Genomic DNA, 21,149 nt, shown 5'->3' with positions numbered 1-21,149 from the left:
AAAAAAGAGAAATGTCTATTTACTTTCAAGCCAGTGATGCTTTTATCATCACAGCTCTCTTCAGGAATAAGCTTTCTATATAGAAAATAGACTTACGGGCATGGGGAGAGGGGAGGAGAGGGTGAGATGTATGGAGAGAGTAACATGGAAACTTATATCACCATATGTAAAATAGATAGCCAAGGGCAATTTGCTGTATGGCTCAGGAAACTCAAACAGGGGCTCTGTATAAACCTAGAGTGGTGGGATGGGGAAGATGGGAGGGAGGTTCAAAAGGGAGGAGATATATGTACACCTATGGCTAATTCATGTTGAGGTTTGGCAGAAAACAACATTCTGTAAAGCAATTATCCTTCAATTAATAAATTAAAACAGTGAGGAAAGAAAAGAATATGCTTTCTTCCTCCCCATATATTACTTTCTTTTGGTTTGTAGAGCTTTATTATATTTGAAATACCAAGTATTCGTGATGAATTTTTTGGGTTATAGATTCAGCTGATAGGTGCGTAATTTTTTTGTTGTTGTTTAAAAACTCCTTAAGAATAAACTTCTGGGGACTTCTCTGGCGGTCTAGTGGTTAAGACTGTGCTTCCACTGTAAGGGCCATGGATCGAGCCCTGCTTGGGGAGCTAAGATCCCCATGCCACATGGCATGGTCAAAATAAATAAATAACCTTCTGTTTCTGAATAAGGACACTTGGATTTTGAGAGGTTGCATTTTATCAGATATTTGAAGGAAGAAATAGTTTAGTAATGCCGTGTTCTAAAATGCTTAGGTACCCCCATTATATAAGAATTGTTTTAAAAATGTATAGTATTTGTTTTAAGAAGTGGAAGTTTAATCATCTGCATATAGTAATGTTTTCTCATTTGTGATGTTAAACAAATTGCAAAGCAAATCATCAGGATTTAATTTGTATGTAATGAGACACAGTTAATAATCGCAGTTGCTTCTAGGTGAATATAGTCCAATAATGTGCTAGATTTGTCAACTTTTTCTTCCCCCCCTTTTTTTTTTTCACTTAAAGTGGGCCCTTTGTATGATTTTACCACATAATAGCACTCTGGTGAAATTTTTATACTTAGGCTCTGCTTGTATTCCAGAGTCTATATTTATTACCTTTACCAAAATTCTAATCTATTAGATTGTCCTTATCAAACAAAAAGTGAGCTCTGGCTGATTTTCATAGGAGATGCCTTCTCAGTCTCCGACTTTCATGTGCTTTGTGTTTCCAGAGTACTGATTCTGCAGGTACCTTTTACAGTTCCATGGCACTTTCTAATCTATCAACACTGAGATCGATCTTAGCATCTCTTAATCTTATTTTCCTCCTGAAAGCTGAAATGGCTCCTCTTGCCTATCCGATAAAATCTCCTTCAAAGAGAGACGCTCAAAAAAACCTATGACCTGTCTCCAAACCTCTTTTGTAGTTCTAGTTCTTTCCAAGTCAGAGTCTCTTACCCTTCCTGAGTACGCAGTGGGCTTCCCAGGTGGTGCTAGTGGTAAAGAACCCGCCTGCCAGTGCAGGAGACATAAGAGACGTGGATGTGATTGCTCAGTCAGGAAGGTCCCCTGGAGGAGGGCATGGCAACCCACTCCAGGATTCTTGCCTGGTGAATCCCATGGACAGAGGAGCTTGGCAGGCTACAGTGCATAGGGTTTCAGAGCCAGACACGACTGAAGCCACATAGCACGCACGCAGTACATGATGCCTTTTATTCTCCCAGCCATTTTACATCTTGTTTGCTTCATATGAACTTCTTCCTCTCATCTTTCCCTGTGAAAATCCTGTAGTTTTCAAGAGCTCAGATTTTTTTCTCCTGTGAAGCTTGTCTTAGTCTCCCCCAAATAGAAGGAATCTTGTTTTCCTCGGAACATTTATAGTATTTTATCAGTGTTTAATTCATTCTTCTCTTAAAGTTGTTTTGATTTTTACATTGCATCTATAATTGAATTACAAGTTTCTTAGGAACAAGGATTAAAGATGGTAATAATTCTATGTTTTACAATTTCCAATATACTTTTAAAAATCATTTCATGTATTTCTATGGAAACCCTTTCAGATAAATATTTTTATTTTCCATACTTGACAAATAGACTGAAACTCAAAAAGTTTCAATATCTGCTCAAGATCACATAGCTAGTTAATGGCTGAGTTAGGACTCACACCTTCCAAGCTCATGCTTTTTTTCCATCATACCATGATTTCCCAGGTGGCCCTCATGATAAAGAATGTACCCACCAATGCAGAAGACATAACCGCAATCTGATTATTACACCTAACAAATTAATAATAACCCCTTAATATACACTGGTACCCTGCATTCAGTTTTCCTCAGTTCTCCCCAGTGTCACTTTGCAGTTGGTTTGTTTCCATCAGCAGGCAAACAAGAGCGAACCCTGCATTCAGTTAATGCACGTCCTGAGTCCCTTTGAAAGTTGAAAGATACGTTCTCCTGTTCTCTTTATCCTGAGAGATATTGACCCACTCTCATGAATATAAACATTTTATCAAAATTATACCAATATTGATGACGTTACAGTGAGGAAGTATTTTCTAAAGTAAATTTCATGAACCCAATTTAACTTCTTAATTAATTTACTTAATGCAATGAAACCATATTCATTTCTTCCAGATAGAAATTTCTGTCTTAATTACTTCCCAACAATTATTGTTTTTTTCCCCTGAATTTTCATAGCATTTAATTTTTAAATCTTTTATACACTATGCAAATCAGTAAGCATATATTTAATACTGACTAAGGAGGACTCTATACACATTGTTACTACATAATTCTATATAATCCTTTGTATCTCATACCATCTGTTAATTAAAGGCTTATAATGAACAGATTTAGTTTTTTCCTGGTATTGGCTTAGTAAATGTTTGTTGAATTATTTAATATTGAGATACTGTGAATATTTTATTGCCAAAATTAAGGAGCGTGTGGATCTTGTTAATTAATCATCTGAACTGTGCAGTGGCAGATTGTTGCTGTGTAACATCAGAAATACACCGTGTTGCTATGCCAGAATAATTGCCTAATGTCTGTAGACAGTCGGAACAGTTTGTCCAGACTTCTCCCCGCCTGTGTCCCCAGCTGGTAGTGGCAGCAGGGAATTTGATAACAAAGTGTGCCGTGCTTCTCATAGCTACAGTGGCTTAGGAGTCCCAAGGCTATACAGTATTTGGTTTCATCAAGCATAATGCTATCTTTATTGGATATCATATTGTTTTGTGTCCCTTCTCAAACCTCTTGCTATGAAGTTGCCTAAAGCACAATATGGAAATTCTTTGCCGTGCTGCACACTCTCTCTTGTTGTTCAGTCACTGAGACGTGTCCGACTCCTTTATGACACCATGGACTGTAGCCTGCCAGGCTCCTTTGCCCATGGGATTTCCCAGGCAAGAATACTGGAGTGGGTTGCCATGTCCTCTTGCAGGGGATCTTCCCAACCGAGGGATTGAACCAGTGTCTCCTGCATTGGCAGGCAGGTTCTTTACCATTGAGCCACCGGGGAAGCCCGCGTGTTCGCTTTGATCTTCAGTTTATCCATCCAGTGTTTCTTAGGAGTGTTTTCTTGCCTTTGTTCTGAATCTGTATATTGCTCTCTTAAGCACATTGATTTTTTTCCCCCCACGGTGTTTATATTGGCTGCTTTGGTTATACTAAGTGACCAAACTACCAAAGAGCTAACTTTGCCATTTACAGCAGCACATTATTTCAAAGGGAAATTTCAGGGATGTGGATTTTATTATTCCTGTTTGAAAAGGAGCTTTGGACTTTGCCAGGAAGCTTTATCAGTGTGTTTTAAAGCCATGCAAACTAGTAGTGCAGTTGAAAGGTGTGTTGTTTTGCCTGACTTTCGAGTACCGTTTCTGGATCTGTTACAGGGAACCTGTTTATGCAAATGTTTGGAACTGTTTACTATGCAGTTTAATTCTTTTTTCTGGATACATAAATAATGTATGTTCATTGAGAGAATTTGGAAAATAAATTTCCAGTGATTACTGAAGCAGGGACCTCTCACTGTGTTCTTGGATTAAAAACTATTAGAATAAGATCATGTTTGGAGATCAGCTTGTCTAGGCCCTCTTTATTCAAATGAATGAAGATGGTGGTAGAAACCTCTACCTGAGACAGATTAAGGAGGATTGATTGTCAGAGTCTCCCAGTTGCTTGTATAGTAAGTACATTTTCAGGCATTTTAGACAAAGAAGTAAAAGTTTCAACATCCGATGAAAACGTCATGTTTGTTTTTAAAAAGCGATTTGCTTCTCCTGATGCTACTGTGATGCTGGCTTTTTAGTTGTCATGTTTGACTGCAGTTGGTATTTGTTGATGGCATTCATGCAGTTAGTGTTTTTAAGGAAAATAAGGACCCGATGAAAAAAATCTTTAAATTTTATACAAATGGAGCCCACTCTATGAAAGTTATTGAAGAATTAGGAGGAACTGGAGGGAAGGCCAAAAGTTAAGATGCTTCGGAGAGCACATGGCAAGCTGAACACTAGCCACGGCACTCACTCACTTGGAGACGATTTTAAAAATTACTGCAGAAGAAAGAAAAATGGACTTCCTCACCTTCTGCCTTCTGAACCTTGCACACAGGGAGTTCCTGGATACATGTTTTAGGCTGTTTTATAATCTTTGAGTAACTGATTTATGACTCCACAACATTAGAATAATAAACTTTCATGTAAAGCAATTCAGGGAGACTACCTCCTGACATTCTGTTTTGCAATAGAGTGAAGCAGAGAACAGCCCCCTCTTTTAAGTCAGAGTGAATTTGCCTTTAAAATCCCATTGTTTGCAGGATCCTAACTGCTTAGAACTTAAGTTTGTGTGCTTGCATGCTCAGATCTGATAGACAAGAGTGCCTGACGAACTATGGATGCAGGTTTGTGACATTGTACAGGAGGCAGTGATCAAGACCATCCCCAAGAAAAAGAAATGCAAAATGGCAAAATGGTTGTCTGTCTTACAAATAGCTAAGAAAGGAAGAGAAGAGAAGCAAAAGGCAAAGGAGAAAAGGAAGGACATACCCATCTGAATGCAGAGTTCCAAAGAATAACAAGGAGAGATAAGAAAGCCTTCCTCAGTGATCAGTGAAAGAAATAGAGGGAAAAAATAGAACGGGAAAGACTAGAGAGCTCTTCAAAAAAAATTGGAAATACCAAGGAAACATTTCATGCAAAGTTGGGCTCAATAAAGGACAGAAACGGTATGGACCTAACAGAAGCAGAAGATATTAAGAAGAGTTAACAAGAATACACAGAAGAACTAAACAAAAAGATCTTCATGACCCAGATAGCCATGATAGTGTGATCACTCACCTAGAGCCAGACGTCCTGGAGTGTGAAGTCAAGTGGGCCTTAGGAAGCATCCCTATGAACAAAGCTGGTGGAGGCAATGGAATTCCAGCTGAGCTATTTCAAATCCTAAAAGATGATGCTGTGAAAAGTGCTGCACTCAATATGCCAGCAAATCTGGAAAACTCAGCAATGGCCACAGGACTAGAAATGGTCAGTTTTCATTCTAATCCCTAAGAAAGGCAATGCCAAAGAATGTTCACACACTTGCACTCATCTGACACGCTAGCAAAGTAATACTCAAAATTCTCCAAGCCAGGCTTCAACAGTATGTGAACCGTGAACATCCAGATGTTCAAGCTGGATTTAGAAAAGGCAGAAGAACCAGAGATCAAATTGGCAACATCCATTGCAGCATAGGAAAAGCAACATGTTCCAGAAAAACATCTATTTCTGCTTTATTGACTATGCCAAAGCCTTTGACTGTGTGGATCACAATAAACTGTGGAAGATTCTGAAAGAGATGGGAATACCAGACCACCTGACGAGCCTCCTGAGAAATCTGTATGCAGGTCAAGAAGCAATAGCTAGAACCAGATATGGAACAACAGACTGGTTCCAGATTGGAAAAGGAGTAGGTCAAGGCTGTATATTGTCACCCTACTTATTTAGCTCATATGCAGAGTACATCATGTGAGATTCTGGGCTGGATGAAGCACAAGCTGAAATCAAGATTGCCAGGAGAAATATCAATAACCTCAGATACACAGATGACACTACCCTTATGGCAGAAAGCAAAAAGGAACTAAAGAGCTTCTTGATCAAAGTGAAAGAGGAGCGTGAAAAACCTGGCTTGAGACTCAGCATTCAAAAAATGAAGATCATGGCATCTGGTCCCATCACTTCATGGCAAACAGATGGGGAAACAATGAAAACAGTGAGAGACTATTTTTCTGGGCTCCAAAATCACTGCAGATGTTGACTGCAGCCATGAAATTAAAAGACGCTTGCTTGTTCCTTGGAAGAAAAGCTATGACCAACCTAGACAGCATATTGAAAAGTACAGACATTACCTTGCTTACAGAGGTCCATCTAGTCAAAGCTATGATTTTTCCAGTAGTCATGTTTGGATGTGAGAGTTGGACTGTAAGGAAAGCTGAGCGCTGAAAAATTGATGCTTTTGAACTGTGGTGTTGGAGAAGACTCTTGAGAGTCCCTCGGACTGCAAGGAGTTCAAACCAGTCAATCCTAAAGAAAATCAGTCCTAAATATTCATCGGAAGGACTGATGCTGAAGCTCCAATACTTTGGCCACCTGATGAGAAGAACTCATTCATTTGAAAAGACCCTGATGCTAGGAAACGTTGAAGGCAGGAGGAGAAGTGGACGACAGAGGATGGGGTGGTTGGATGGCATCACTGACTTGATGGACTTGAGTTTGAGCAAGATCCGCGAACGTTGGTGAAGGACAGGGAAGCCTGGCGTGCTGCAGTCCATGGGGTCGCAAGGAGTTGGACACGGCTGAGCGATTGAACTGAACTGAACCGATGCTCAGTTGTATCCAACTCTTTGCGACCCCATGGACTGTAGCCCACCAGGCTCCTCTGTCCATGGGATTTCCCAGGCAAGGATGCTGCAGTGGGTAACCGTCCCCTTCTCCCAGGGATCTTCCCAACATAAGAATTGAACCCATGTCTCTTTTGTCTCCTGCATTGCAGGCGATTCTTTAGCGCTGAAGCCCTGAACTTAAGTTTGCTTTTCTCCAAGACAGAAGAGTTACCTCCCACTGACATGGCTGGCGTGAGGGTGTGGGTGGTGAAGCACTGGAAGGGCGGGTAGGCATGCAGCAGAAGACTCGAAAAACGTCAGGGTCCTCCTCTTTGTTGGCCCAAAGGGAGCAGAATGTTGCTGGAAGAGGTTTCTCCCTCCTTCAGCAAGAGCAAACTGTACGACTCCCCTTTCCTTTTCTTCGGTTCTTTCCTCAAATTTTATTTTATTTTAAATATTTATTTTATTTTAAAATATTTAATAAATTAAAGTATGTTTTCCTCCTGTCCTTAGGGGCTTAACAGAATCATTCCTCCTCCAAACCCTGTAGTCAAACAGCCGTCCGACTCCCAGCTCTGTAAAGGTCCTTCTTTCTAGCACCTTGTCACAAAGAACATGATGAGACAAGAGTAATGATAAAAGAAAGCATCATCCTTTTGAGACAATTTGTGGTTTTTTTTATCATCTCTCATTCTACAGGTTCCTCCTTCTTCTTAAAATTTTCATTCCCTTTTGTTGTTCATTGCTCAGTCGTGTCTGAGTCTTGGGACCCCACGGACTGTAGCCTGCCAGGCTCCTTGTCGGTGGGATTTCCTAGGCAAAAATCCTCAAAACGAATTGCCATTTTCCCCTCCAGGGGATCTTCCCGACTAAATATTATCTTCTAAAGGAGTCAAGTGTGATATAAAAGCTATTTATTTTGTGCCAGTTTTTATTAAAGGATCACATTGTATACATAGGATAACGACTAGTAAGTAAAGATAAATATCCACAGAAACAAAATGAAAATGGTAGCAGATTTATTTTGACAATTGCACATTGGGTAGTTTTTTTGTTTTCTAAACTTCTTGTTGAGAAAAATGAGTATATGTGGCTTTTGTAATGGAAAAATAAGATACTATTTATTTATTTATTCAATTAAAGTAATCCTCAGGATTTTTTTGTTCTAGGCGAAAACTGTGATTGGAAAGAACAAATCGCTGTAACTGTCTCATTTTGCTCAGGATATTTACAGAAATTCCTTCCTGGGTTATGCTTTTAGCATTTCCTCGAAGGAATTATTGGAGCTTTTAAAATGAAGCCAGAAATGACCTGATGAGATCTCTGCTTAAGAAAAAAAGAAAGATAACTAAACAAATGGTGGACTGGCCAGTTGTGAATCTGGAGGTGGGAGGCCCAAGAGGACCCTTTCTAGGGGTCTGAGCACAGTGATGGGCTGCCCTGGAGCAGAGACAGTGAGTCAGAGAGGCAGGAGCAGATGCGTGAAGCAGGCACGGCAGAGTCAATCTTTCCAAAGTTAAACTGCCTTTTTTTAATACTAGACTTCCCTCCCAAGCCAGCAAAGGCACCTTGCCTCCTAGTTTCATGTGTCTTTAAGTAGCATCACGTTCCGCCTTGTTGCCCAAAACAGAAAGGTTTATTTCTCTCACCTCACATCCAGTTCATCCTCAGATCTTGTTAGTCTTTTCCCCTAACTATCTCTTAAGTACATTCATATCTCTCAGCTCCTTACTTGAAGCCACCACCATCTCCGGCCTGAGTTTGTTAAGAAGTTTCCAAATGGCTTTCCTTTGGTTTCAGTCTTGTTCTCTTTCCTGGCATTTCACCAGAATGATTTTCCTAAAGTGAAAATCTGATCCTGTTAACCCCTCTGCTTTAGTGACCTTTTGGTGCTGTTGGGAAACAATCCAAACTCTCACTTGGATTCCAGGACTGCCCGAGCTAGACCCTGCCTCCTGCTGTAGGCTTGTTCCTTATTATTCCCTTCCTCACTCCTGTTCCTTGACTTCACTTGGATCTGCCCAGTGCTCCAGCTCTCCAGTGCCCCAAGTCTTTACACATACTGTTCTCTCTACCTGGAACACTCCTGTTTCTCCTCCTTCCCATAACCTCTTTAATTCCTTGATATTTCAGCTGAAATATCACTGTGCATAGTGGGACTTCCTGAGCCTTTGGTTAAATCTTCAAGACCTTTGGATGTCCATAGCAGAACACATCACATGTACATCTACAGTAACTTCTCTACATACAAAAGAGTTCTGTTCTGAGAGAGCTCATTCATAAGTCCAATTTGTTTATAAGTACAACAAAACTAAGGCCTCCCCTGGTGGCTCAGGTAAAGAATCTGCCTGCAATGCAGGAGCTGCAGGAGACATAGGTTCTATCCCTGGGTGGGGAAGGTCCCGTGGAGGAGAGAATGGCGACCCACTCTAGTATTCTTGCCTGGAGAATCCCATGGACAGAGGAACCTGGAGGGCTACAGTCCACAGGGTCACAGAGAGTCGGACATGATGGAAGGGATTTAGTGTGCGCACACAGCAAAGTTAGCCTTGGTACCAAACTATCACAATCAGCTGTATACTGCTGCTTTTACACTTTTAGACCCCCTGGGCTCGATATAAAGATACTGTACTCTTTACAGTAAAGTACACAACATCACAACCAGTCATAGAGGAGCGTGCACATGGCAGTGTACACCAGATATCTGAACTCGTTTAGGTCAGTGGACATGCAAACACACATTTGCATCTCTGACTGTTCACAACTTGAAAGTTTGTATGTAGGGGGCTTACTGTATTTTGTTTGTTTCATTGTCTATTTCCTATTGGGTTGTAAGCTATGAGTGTGGTCAGGGGTTATAGTTATTTTATTTATCATTGTATCCCACTCAGCTAGTATAATACCTAGAACATTAGGTGCTAAAAAGGTTGATAAATTAGACAAAGGAGGTATGGAAGGAAGGAAGGGAGGGAGGAGAGAGAAGTGGAGGAGAAAGGAGTGGAAGGAAATAAAAGGAAGAAGAGAAGAGAAGGAGGGAGGGAAAAAGGAGGGAGAGGAGGGAGGGAGAGAAAAAGGAAGGAAGGGACAGTTTTGCAAATCGAAACTACAGAGATTCTAGTGACGTTTGGAATGGAGCAGGGAAAAAATACAGCAGTCAAAAACATTCTGAGACTCATTCATTGACCAACTGGGTATGAGGCCATACTGTTAAGAGTGGGTTAAAAAGAAAGCAGAGTAGGTTTTGGTGGAAGCATAATGAGTTCAGTATGAACGTCTGGTACAGAAGCTCAGTTGACAATTCGAAACAGGAGATCTCATCTCAGCTGGGGCTTAGGAGAGACATGTGAGCTATATGAGACGACTGAAGTGAAGGGAGTAGGTGAGATTCCCAGGGAGAGTATATGGAGCCAGGAGACAGATGAGGCTGGAGTTCGGAAGACTCTAAAATGTGTTAAAAGTAACACAGCCCCAAATGGAGTCCCTTACGCTAAACTCTCATCACAAAACCCAGACTCACCTTGATTATAGTTTCAGCCTCTCCCAGAACTGGAGTCTTAAACCCGTAAATGAGGATCACCTGGTCAGCACTGATGAGGCCACTGGCCCAAGAGAGCCCTGCGGAAGGTGGCCTTGTCACAACCTAGTGTAACAGCTTTGCTGGTGGAACTTCCTTGCCCTGCTCCCTTCTGCTCATGAAAGTCTCTTCTGTGCTTCTCCTTTCTGTGTGCCAGATCCATGAACCATTGAATAAGCTCAATAAGATGTTTAAAGTTTACTCAGTTGAATTTTCCTTCTTTTTTAACACACTGAAAGAAGACATAGCAAAGGAGCCTCTTAGTGGCAGCCAGGGACTTCACATTGCATCCTACATTTATAGGGCTTGTAATGGCGCCCTACTCCAGTACTCTTGCCTGGGAAATCCCGTGGACAGAGGAGCCTGGCGGGCTGCAGTCCTTGCGGTCACAGAGAGTCAGTCACGACTGAGCGACCAATACAACACAACCACAGCAAGCTCCTGAAGTTGCTCAGGAGGAATTTGAAAGAGTGAGGGGGAATCTGATCTTGAAATTTTGAATTTCCTTTTAAATAAGAAGAACTTAGAGCTAGTATATTTAGAAGTCAGTTAAAAAAAAACTATGTCATAAAAGATGTGTTGTATATGTTTACTAGTTTGGTTTGCATTAACAATAAACTAGGACAGATTATCAGTAGGAGATTATTCTGGTTTGTTTTACCTCCAGACAAGTTTCCTTTTTGTTTAATGCTTTCTGTGTAATTACAGGGTGTGGGAAAAAACAAGATTGTTGATAGATTCCTTCACCTGCTCAACAGACCCCGAGAATATATCCAGCTGCACAGGTAAGAGGATGAACCCACAGCCTCTTAGGATCTGGTCTAAGCATTGATTTTGCTCCTAGTGCAGTTTAAAAATACTTTCTTAAAAGCCCACTGTTAATATACCAGTTTATTTCTCTTCCTTCTGCCCTTATCTCTCCTCTTCTTAAAAGGTAATAAAATCATGCAAAATTTATGTTTGAAGTGACTAATGCTTTATAAACATGAATTAATAGATATTTTGTGGACAAAGTGATGAACATTGCATTCAGGGAGTAGTTTTCATCAGGATAAAGGCTCTTAAATTAGAAGAAAAGAATGTAGAGACTAAGCTCACTCTCTAACAGGAACTTAACGTAGCTCACAAGGAGAAACAGTAAACTGTGAATCTCAGGTGTGAGATAAGGAATTCAAAAATATGAGGAAGTAAATTATTACTCTTGCCTTCTTGGAAAACACTTTATGGATTATTTAGTTTTGTGTGGTTTGCTGGTCCAGGGATAGCTTTTAATCAGATAGATTTTCTCAACATGGATTGTTTTTAGCTTTATTAATGAACTTGGTCTTAATCTTTCTAAAATACAAAATATGCAGCAGATCCACCAAAGGAGAGAGAAAAAAAATTCAGGAGTATGCCAGGTAATAAGCAAATTAAAACTAGATTCAATTGTTATTGTTTCAATCCCAGGAGATTAACAAAAATATTGTGTAGTGGAAATAAATCCTGGATTGAGTTACAAGAATTGATTTTTGTTTTGAGTCCTTTTACTAGATAATGGTGTGTTTTTGAGAGGAAAATGTAGGAGAAAAGAAGGTAAAGTTAGTGGACCAAAGAAGAAAGAGAAGAGTACCAGAGTAAAGCTGTGAAAGTGAAGTCGCTCAGTCGTGTCCGACTCTTTGCGACCCCATGGACTGTAGCCCACCAGGCTCCTCAGTCCATGGGATTTTCCAGGCAAGAGTACTGGAGTGGGTTGCCATTTCCTTGTCCAGCGGATCTTCCCAACCCAGGGATCGAACCCGGGTCTCCCGCACGGCGAGCAGACGCTTTACCGTCTGAGCCGCCAGGGCCGAGTGGTGGTCAGAAGCTCCCTCTTGGCACTTACCCCTCTGGTTGTGAGGAAGTTACTGGTGCTAGATTGGCCTACCACAGTGCGCGTATGTGTGCTGAGTCACTTCAGTCGTGCTGAGTCTTTGTGACCCCATGAACTGTCGCCCACCAGGCTCCTCTGTCCGCGGGATTATCCAGGCAACAATGATGGAGTGGGTTGCCATGCCCTCCTCCGGGGGATCTTCCCGAATCAGGGGTCAAACCTGGGTCTCTTATGTCTCCTTCACTGGCAGGCAGATTCTTTACCACTAGCACCACGTGACTCACAGACACTGGTGAAGGAACAACCACTAGAGACTGGTGAGCTGAACAATTACCAGAGCTCCCACATGGTTAAGAGCCTTCACTAAACTTACTCCTGGGATTCAAAGATATATCCTGTGAAATCTGTGCTTTAGAAGTGGCGGATTCATGTTGATGTATGGCAAAGCCAATACAATATTGTAAAGTAAAAAAGTATATAATAATAATAAAATAAAATAAAAAACTAAGATCTTGGGAAAAAAAAAAAAGTAGTACTGGGTTGGTAGTAAGCCCATGTGACTGACAGAAGCAAACATCTCTGGAGGAAAAAGATGTCAATTCAGGATGACAGTGATTGGAAGCTATTAGCGACCATAAGATATATCTCAATTTCAGTCATGCTAAAGTGTAAAATGTAAAAAGATGAGTATCCTAGAATTAATAAAATAGGACATCATTAAGTGAAAACTTTTCAGATTTAAAACAGTGCCTCTAAGATTTCACTATCTAAAGCCAAAAATGAAATGTCCACACAAACTAATAAACTACTGTAAACCCACATATAAATGATTGCAGTCCTCCAGAATACTCCCCATAAGAATGTGTTTTATACACCAGTACGGTATACTAATGCATGTATATGGAATTTAGAAAGATGGTAACGATAACCCTGTATGTGAAACAGCAAAAGAGACGCAGATGTATAGAACAGTCTTTTGGACTCTGTGGGAGAGGGAGAGAGGGTGATGATTTTGGAGAATGGCACTGAAACATGTATAATATCATATAATAAATGGATCACCAGTCCAGGTTCAATGCAGGATATAGGATGCTTGGGGCTGGTGCACTGGGATGACCCAGAGGGATGGTATGGGGAGGGAGGTGGGAGGGGGCTTCAGGATTGGGAACATGTGTATACCCGTGGCAGATTCATGTTGATGTATGGCAAAACCAATACAATATTGTAAAGTAATTAGCCTCCAATTAAAATAAATAAATTTAAATTAAAAAAATAAATATAATGGAAAAAAAGTAGGATAAATCTGTCCCTAGAGTAAAAGCTATTCTATGCTTGCCTTAATAAATTTAAAAATAACTCTTGAAAAAAAAGCAAGGATGTTTGTTACTTAACACTATTTTTTAAGTTTTTCTCGTACAAAATGATTTTTAAAATGAAAGGGTTAGATGTTGGGGAGAATATGTGTTGGAAACAATTAAGCTGATTCAGAAGTAAATTAGCTGCTTAGCTGAACAAACTTACCATTGAATGAAAGAAGACTACAAAATCCAAACATTTATCAACAGAGCATTTACAGTATCAAGCATTTGATAGACTACTACTAGACATACAGATAAGCAGGAAAATTGGTCAATAGAAATAGACCCCAAAATGACAGATGATTGAGTTAGCAGACAAGGACTGTAAAACAGTTGCCTTAAATATGTTCAGGCATGTAAAGGGGGAATCAACATAATGAGGGAATAATTAGGAATTCTCAGTACAGAAATAGCAACCTTAAAAATGCAGTCTCAGTTCAGTTGAGTCGCTCAGTCATGTCCGACTCTTTGCGACCCCATGAATCGCAGCACGCCAGGCCTCCCTGTCCATCACCAACTCCCAGAGTTCACTCAGACTCATGTCCATTGAGTTGGTGATGCCATCCAGCCATCTCATCCTCTGTCGTCCCCATCTCCTCCTGCCCCCAATCCTTCCCAGCATCAGGGTCTTTTCAAATGAGTCAGTTCTTCACATGAAGTGGCCAAAGAATTGGAGTTTCAGCTTCAGCATCAGTCCTACCAATGAACATCCAGGACTGATCTCCTTTAGAATGGACTGGTTGGATCTCCTTGCAGTCCAAGGAACTCTCAAGAGTCTTCTCCAACACCACACACATATGGGCAATTAAAATCTCAAAAAAAACAAAAGATGGGGAACAAAGACTGGGGCAGAATATTATTTGAGGATGTACTGATGGAAAAATTCCCAAATTTTTTGAAAAGCTTTAAATCACCAATCCAGGAAGCTCACTGAACCTCAAGCAAGATAAGCAGGAATCCACAGCAAAGTATGTTGTAATCAAATTGTTTAAAATTGAAAGAGGAAATCTTTAAAACTGCCCACAAAATAATTAAATAAATAAATAAGGCATATTATATATGAGGGGAAATCATAAAAATGACCACTGATTTGTCATGAGTAACCACAATTCAGTGAAATGGTTGCTTTTCAATGGCCAAAAGAAGAATAAAAAGTTAATAGACATTATTATATCTGGCAAAACATTTGTTAGAAGTATAGACATTCTTAGATGAACAAAAACAGAGTATTTTTTTTACCAGCAAACCTGTATAATATGAGAATTACAGTTCAGTATTCTCTGTGAGCGCAGATAGAAAAATTCTTAACAAATATTAACAAATCAAATTCAACAATATGTAAAAAGGATAATACATCATAACCAAATGGGTTTTAATCCCAGGAATGTAAGGTTGGTTTAACATTTGAAATCAAATAATGTAAACCACTCTATTTACAGCATAAAGGAAAAGCCATATAATTATTTCAGTCATTGCCTCTGTCCCCCTGAAAAAAAGCCAACAAACAAAAAAATTTGGTAAAATGCAATGTTCATTCATGATAAAATGTTACAGCAAATTACAAATATCTGGAAACTTCCTCAACCTGTTAAGAGGCATCAGTGAAAAACCTATAACTAGCTTGTATTTACTGGTTTAAAAAAAAAAAAACTAAATACCTTCCTCCCAAGATTGGGGAAAAGGCAAGAATATTCATTGTTCATCATCGTGCTAGAGGTCTTTGCCAGTGCAATAAGGCAAGAAAAAATAATAAATGGCACATATAATTAAGTAGAAGAATTTAAATTTTCTTTATTTAGAGACAGCATGATTATGTACATAGAAAATTCTAAGAAAAAACTATCACAACTAGTAAGTAACTTAAGCAAGGTCACAGGATACAAGGTCAAGCTACAGAATCAGTTGTATTTTAATATAAAAGCAGTGGACAATGGGAAAATTAAAGTATTTAAATACTATTATAAGGAACAAAACATTTAGGAATAAATTTAACAAAATTTGAGCAAATTTTAATTTAATAATTTTAACTGGGATGACTAGGTAGGTCATCTCAATTCCTAAGCTTTTATACCTCACTTACATAGCTTTGGAAAACTTTTTGCCTATTTTTATATGTTCTCATAGTTCTTCTTTGTATGAATTATGCCTTATATTCTTTTTTTTGAATTTACTATGTCAAGATGACAAGACTAGGTGTTTTCCAGATATAGAAAGAAATAAGAAACATAGTCCTATTTTAAGGAGCTGTAATACTGTTCGTATTTGTAATTATTTCAGTCTTTTATGTTGTACTGAATCTAAAAAATTAGCTCCTTATTTCTCTCACCTTTAAGCCTTTTCACCAGTTTTTTCTTCCTACATGGACCAAGTTTGGGGAAAATAATGAAAGAATCGAAATGTTGAACTAGTTTGCTAGTTTTTGCTTAAATAACTTTCATTTGTAACATATCATAGTTCTACTTTTTGAGCCACAAGACACAAAGCAAGACTCGTATTTTACATTTTAAGGATGATACAGTGAGCATTGCAGTTATTCATTCTTAGGAGAATTTGTGCTGTTTTATCTGTTTGATTTTGGTTGTATTGTGTTTAGTCCAGACTGTTTAGTGGTGCCCTTAAAAATACGTCCAGAAACACAGAAGTCACTTTATGTGAGATTCCTTTTGAATGGTGGGGCAGTTTTTAAATTTCTGTATATTGGACATTAAAATATTTTTAAAGAAAGATATGTTAGGCTGAGCTAGCTCAATTGATTCTGACAATAAGCAAAAAAGGAAGCAAAGAAACATAACATACTTAGTAATTGTTCCCGAGTCTGTGTCACCATCACATTCATTGTAAATAGGCCTTTTGCTTATAATTCATTGTCTTAAATAGTTGTAAGATGTTTTAATAGATCTTATTTTTCTAGGAATTATTTCTTGTCATCTAGTTATTGGCATAAACTTGTTTATAATGTTGCTTTATGATATTTTGATGTTCTTTGGCCCAGTAATGATATCATTTTTACTCCTATGTTGGTTATTTGCCCTCTTTTTTTTCATGGTCGGTTTTGCCAGGGAGTTATCAGTGTTTTTGGTCTGTTTAAGCAGCCAGGTTTTGGCACTGTTGAGCCTCTCTTTTGTGTGTTTCTTTTCTATTTCAATGACATCTGATTTTATTATACCCTTCCTTTTTGTCTTCTTTGGATTTAATTTGCTGCTTATTTTTAAACTTTTTTATATGAGTGATTAAATAATTGATGTTTAACCTTTTATATGTGTTTGAAACTATCTATCTTAGAGTCTCTTTTTGAGTCTCAGTTTTCTCATCTCTGTTGAATAGAAGTGGACAGGGTCATCTTTCAGATCTGTATTCTAGTATCTTTAAATAGGAAAGAAGAAGACAGTATTCAGGGTGCTGTAGAAAGTTTAGAAGATTAGAGATAAGGTCGCCCCCTATTATTTTTAGTAGATTGGTTTCAGGACCCCATGGGGGCTAAAACCCACAGATGCTTACTCAAGTCTCTTATATAAAATGGTGCAGTATTTGCATATAATTTGTACACATCCTGCATATACTTTAAATCATCTTTAGGTTACTTGTAATACCTAATACAATGTAAGTGAATGAAGTTGCTCAGTCGTGTCCAACTCTTTGGGACCCCATGGACTGTAGCCTGCCAGGCTCCTCCATCCATGGGATTTTCCAGGCAAGAATACTGGAGTGGGTTGTTATTTCCTTCTCCAGGGGATCTTCCCGACCAAGGGATTGAACCCGGGTCTCCTGCTCTGCAGGCAGGCTCTTTACCATCTGAACCACCAGGGAAGCTAGTACAATGTAAATGCTATGTAAATTGTAAATACAGTATAAATGCAGTGTGAATAGTTGCCACATGACAAATTCACGTTTTGCTTTTTGGAACTTCTGGAATTTTTTGTTGTCCCAGATATTTTTAGTTCAAGGTTGATTGATGCAGAAACTCTGGATACAGAGGGCTGACTGTACCATGCTTTACTTTCTGCCTAGAATGTCTCCTGTACGTTCATTGAGAAATAACAAATAATAGTGAAGAATTGCATGTTGATTATATCCCATGGTATTTCTGATTTTGGCTACATAAATATATGGATACATTGTCTATGAAGAAAAAGTCTAAATTCAAAATGTAGTAAAATTTTCAGATGGATTTGTATTATTTTTGCTATAGCCCTCATTGCTATATCATTGATTGATGATAGTATTACAAATATAATATCCACTTCAATAGGCATTGGGATACCTCTGTCAGTATTTGATATTTAATTTATTATGTAAAGTTGGAAGTAAAAAATCTCCAGTTCTGTTTAAAATATATATTTTGAAAGGCGTTTCAACATGAAAAATTTTCTTCTCTATTATGTATAACTTAATGGCTATATTTACCATACAACTTAATCTGATGAAATTGTCATTAGAGAAACATATGTTTTTAAAAACTTAAAAATAGCAGTTGAAAAAATGTTCGGAACTTCTCTGATCTATGGGTGACTTACTTAAGGTCATTAACTCTGTTTATTTTAGGTTCCTTTTAATGGATTTGTGATGTTACCATCTAAATAATCAGTCACACTCAATTTAGTTTATGGATGTCATTCCAACAAAATTAGTTATGAGTCATTAAAAACATATCTTGATAAGTAAAACCATCACCAAACATGCATGAATAAAACTTATAACTGGTATACTTTTGAGGATGGCCATCTTATGTTTTAAGATCAGATCTCATAAAATGAGCAAGCTAGGCAATTCATATTTTTTGTTAAAATCAAGATTGCCCTAAGAGTATGATTTAGATAACTTTAAGGATTAATGCGCGTAATGACTTCTATGGTACTTATTTCAGAAAAGAGGAGACTACATGACTCATATTTGTGAAGTGCATTTATTTACTTCTTTTTTCCCAATGTTACGATAATTTGACATTAAATTAACTTGATATGGCAATTTCTGTAGCTATATTTCTTCCTTGGATAAAAGTACACTTTTGTATTAAAATTAAAATCAGAATTACCTTAATTTTGAAATATGTTACCAGATTTTTTTTTTAATCTGCTACCCTTCGTATATGGAGATGATGGCACAGGTCCAATCATTAGCATGACCTAAGTACTTGTTTATTTTTCTAGTATTGGTGTCCATTGTAAATATAGAGTGCTCAGGTCCACCAGGGAAGTCCCAATTTTCTCTTCTGTGAGATTTTCCCAGTGTATGCTCAGCTTACTCCAGACTGGACTATTCTCTGTCCTACTGACCTCGTTTTGAACTTGTATCCATGCCGGTCTTTATTCCTCCCTCTAAAATGCAGTTTCTCCTAGAATCCTTCAAGATTTGGTCCACTCTTAGTTCTACATGGAACTTTTCTGATTTGTCATTCTGGGTATAAATTTCCCCTCCTCTGAAACTCCATAGAACTGAATTTGTACCATTATGGTAGAAAGAATATGGGTTTTAAATATAAAATTATGTCTTTACCATTAACTTTGTGTGGTCTTGAACTCCTTGAGTCCTTATTTGCTTATCTAATAAATTGAAATAATACCCTTCAAGATGGTTGTGAAAATTAAGGCAATATGAAAAGGACCAACCATAATATCTGTACATTTTAGGCACCTAGATACTTAGGCTAACTCATAAATAATAGTTTCTTGCCATGTACCTCACTTTCTCTCACTCCAAATGGCATTGTAGTTAATTTCTGTATCTTATTTCCACCTCCTCCTTTCCCCAGTCATGTCTCCCTAGCTAAATAGGGAATTTTTTAAAGGTAGGAGTCTGGTTTATTTATTATATATTAATTCATTTCACCTGACTTTTATTTATTAGATTCCTGTTGTTTGCCAGGGGCTGTTTAGGGTACTGACGATGTACAGATGTTCTTAGTATCTGTAGGGGATTGGTTCCAGGACTCCCCTGGACACCCAAATCCAGGGATGCTTAGGTACCTTATATGTGGCATATTATTTGCATATAGCCTACATATATCCTCCCATATATTGAAAACATCTCTAGATTACTTATAATACCTAATGCATTGTAAATGCTCTATAAATAGTTATAAATGCAGTATAAATGCTATATATATATAGTAGCTGGATCACAGCAAATTCAAATTTTTGATTTCTGGAACTTTGAGTTTCTTTTCCCAAATGTTTTCAATCCACAGTTGGTTGAGTCCTCAAATGTAGAACCTATGGGTGTGGAGGGCTGACTGTATAGATGATGATATTGATTATTGACTAGATGTCCTTGCTTGCCTGTCAGTGAGCGGCAGTACACCAGCATTTAAGATACAGTGATGTATAGAAGCCAAGAAAGAAACATACATAAGTTCTGTGAGACCCTTGAAGAGAGGTACCCAGTCCTCTGAGTATATGCATGTGATTTGGTGGAAAGGGTCTGGAGAAGGTGACACTCAAACTGAGTCTTCCGGGATAAGCAGTAGTCTTCTAAGTGCAGAACACGGAACAAGTCATTATGGTTGATGGCATATGCCATATATATGTGGCACATATTGAAGACAAGCTGTCTAAAAATAGGAAGTGAGAGGCAGCTTGGGTAGCGTGGCACATGTGTGCGTAGATGCTAGAGCTGATGCCAAGAGGAAGACATGGGGCTTTGTGGGGACTTCATGGGCCTTGCTGAGGTTGGATTTTATCCTGAATGCAATGTGATGGAGTTAAAGCAAGAAAGGTCATTAGGACCACAGTCTGTGAGTAGATCAGAGTTAGATGAGGTTTAATTACAGAGAACATGAGGAGGTGAGTGCAGTCGTGCAGATCAAATTGTTGAGGTCAAACAAATATACTGGCAGTGACCTATTGAAACAGGTGTAACTTGCTAATTTTTGATTGACAGCTATATGGAGGCTGAGGGGATAAAAGAAAAATGGATAAGAGGGCACTACTGCTTCAATTGGAGATGGTTGTTGTTCAAACTCTTGTTTTTCCCTTTCATATTTTTGTGTACTTTTTCTTCACAAAATCAAATGAGATCAAGTGAATTGTAAAACTGTAGCATCAACCTTCTCCGCATCGAATATTCTGGAATGAATGATGACATGCTTTAAAAAGCACCGCATAATTCAGCGTATCAGGCTTTCCTCAGACTGAAGAAAACTGAATGTGACAGTATAAATTTTAAAATTCACAAAGTCCCAGAGGGCAAGTAGATATATCGGGAAGAAATAGAAAAACAAAAAGCTTCTTTTGAAGTCTCATGGAAAAAATTGTGATTGAGCTATCAAGAGCTTCTTAGCACTGATCAGAAGACTAGAGAACTGGAAACATGTCTGATGTCAGAGGTGCTAGGATCGTCCTTCTTTCTCATCTTCCCCATTACTAACTGGAAAAGGCTATTTCAGACACATTTTTATCAGCAGTTAATAGTTTTCCCACCAAGGATGTCTTCTACTGCCCCCTCCTTTTTTACAGAATGAAGTATGCCAGTACCTCTCATTTTTCCATGCGGATCTTTAGCTCTGTA

At 38.6% G+C, this 21,149-nt stretch overlaps 1 protein-coding gene across 4 annotated transcripts in view; it reads left to right on the top strand.

Moving 5' to 3' along the window:
- VWA8 (von Willebrand factor A domain containing 8) overlaps positions 1-21,149 on the top strand; it is a 383,005-nt gene that overhangs the window by 145,719 nt on the left and 216,137 nt on the right. For all 4 annotated transcript variants that reach the window (XM_015098045.3, XM_042254643.2, XM_060394273.1 and 1 more), the window contains exon 21: positions 11,145-11,221. In XM_015098045.3, coding sequence (XP_014953531.3) covers positions 11,145-11,221 — 77 coding nt within the window. The remainder of the gene's footprint in view (positions 1-11,144; positions 11,222-21,149) is intronic.

This window comes from Ovis aries, chromosome 10, assembly GCF_016772045.2.
Source record: "Ovis aries strain OAR_USU_Benz2616 breed Rambouillet chromosome 10, ARS-UI_Ramb_v3.0, whole genome shotgun sequence".
Taxonomy (NCBI): domain Eukaryota; kingdom Metazoa; phylum Chordata; class Mammalia; order Artiodactyla; family Bovidae; genus Ovis; species Ovis aries.
Note: the sequence above shows the minus strand (reverse complement) of the source record. Positions and strands in the feature narration are given on the sequence as shown.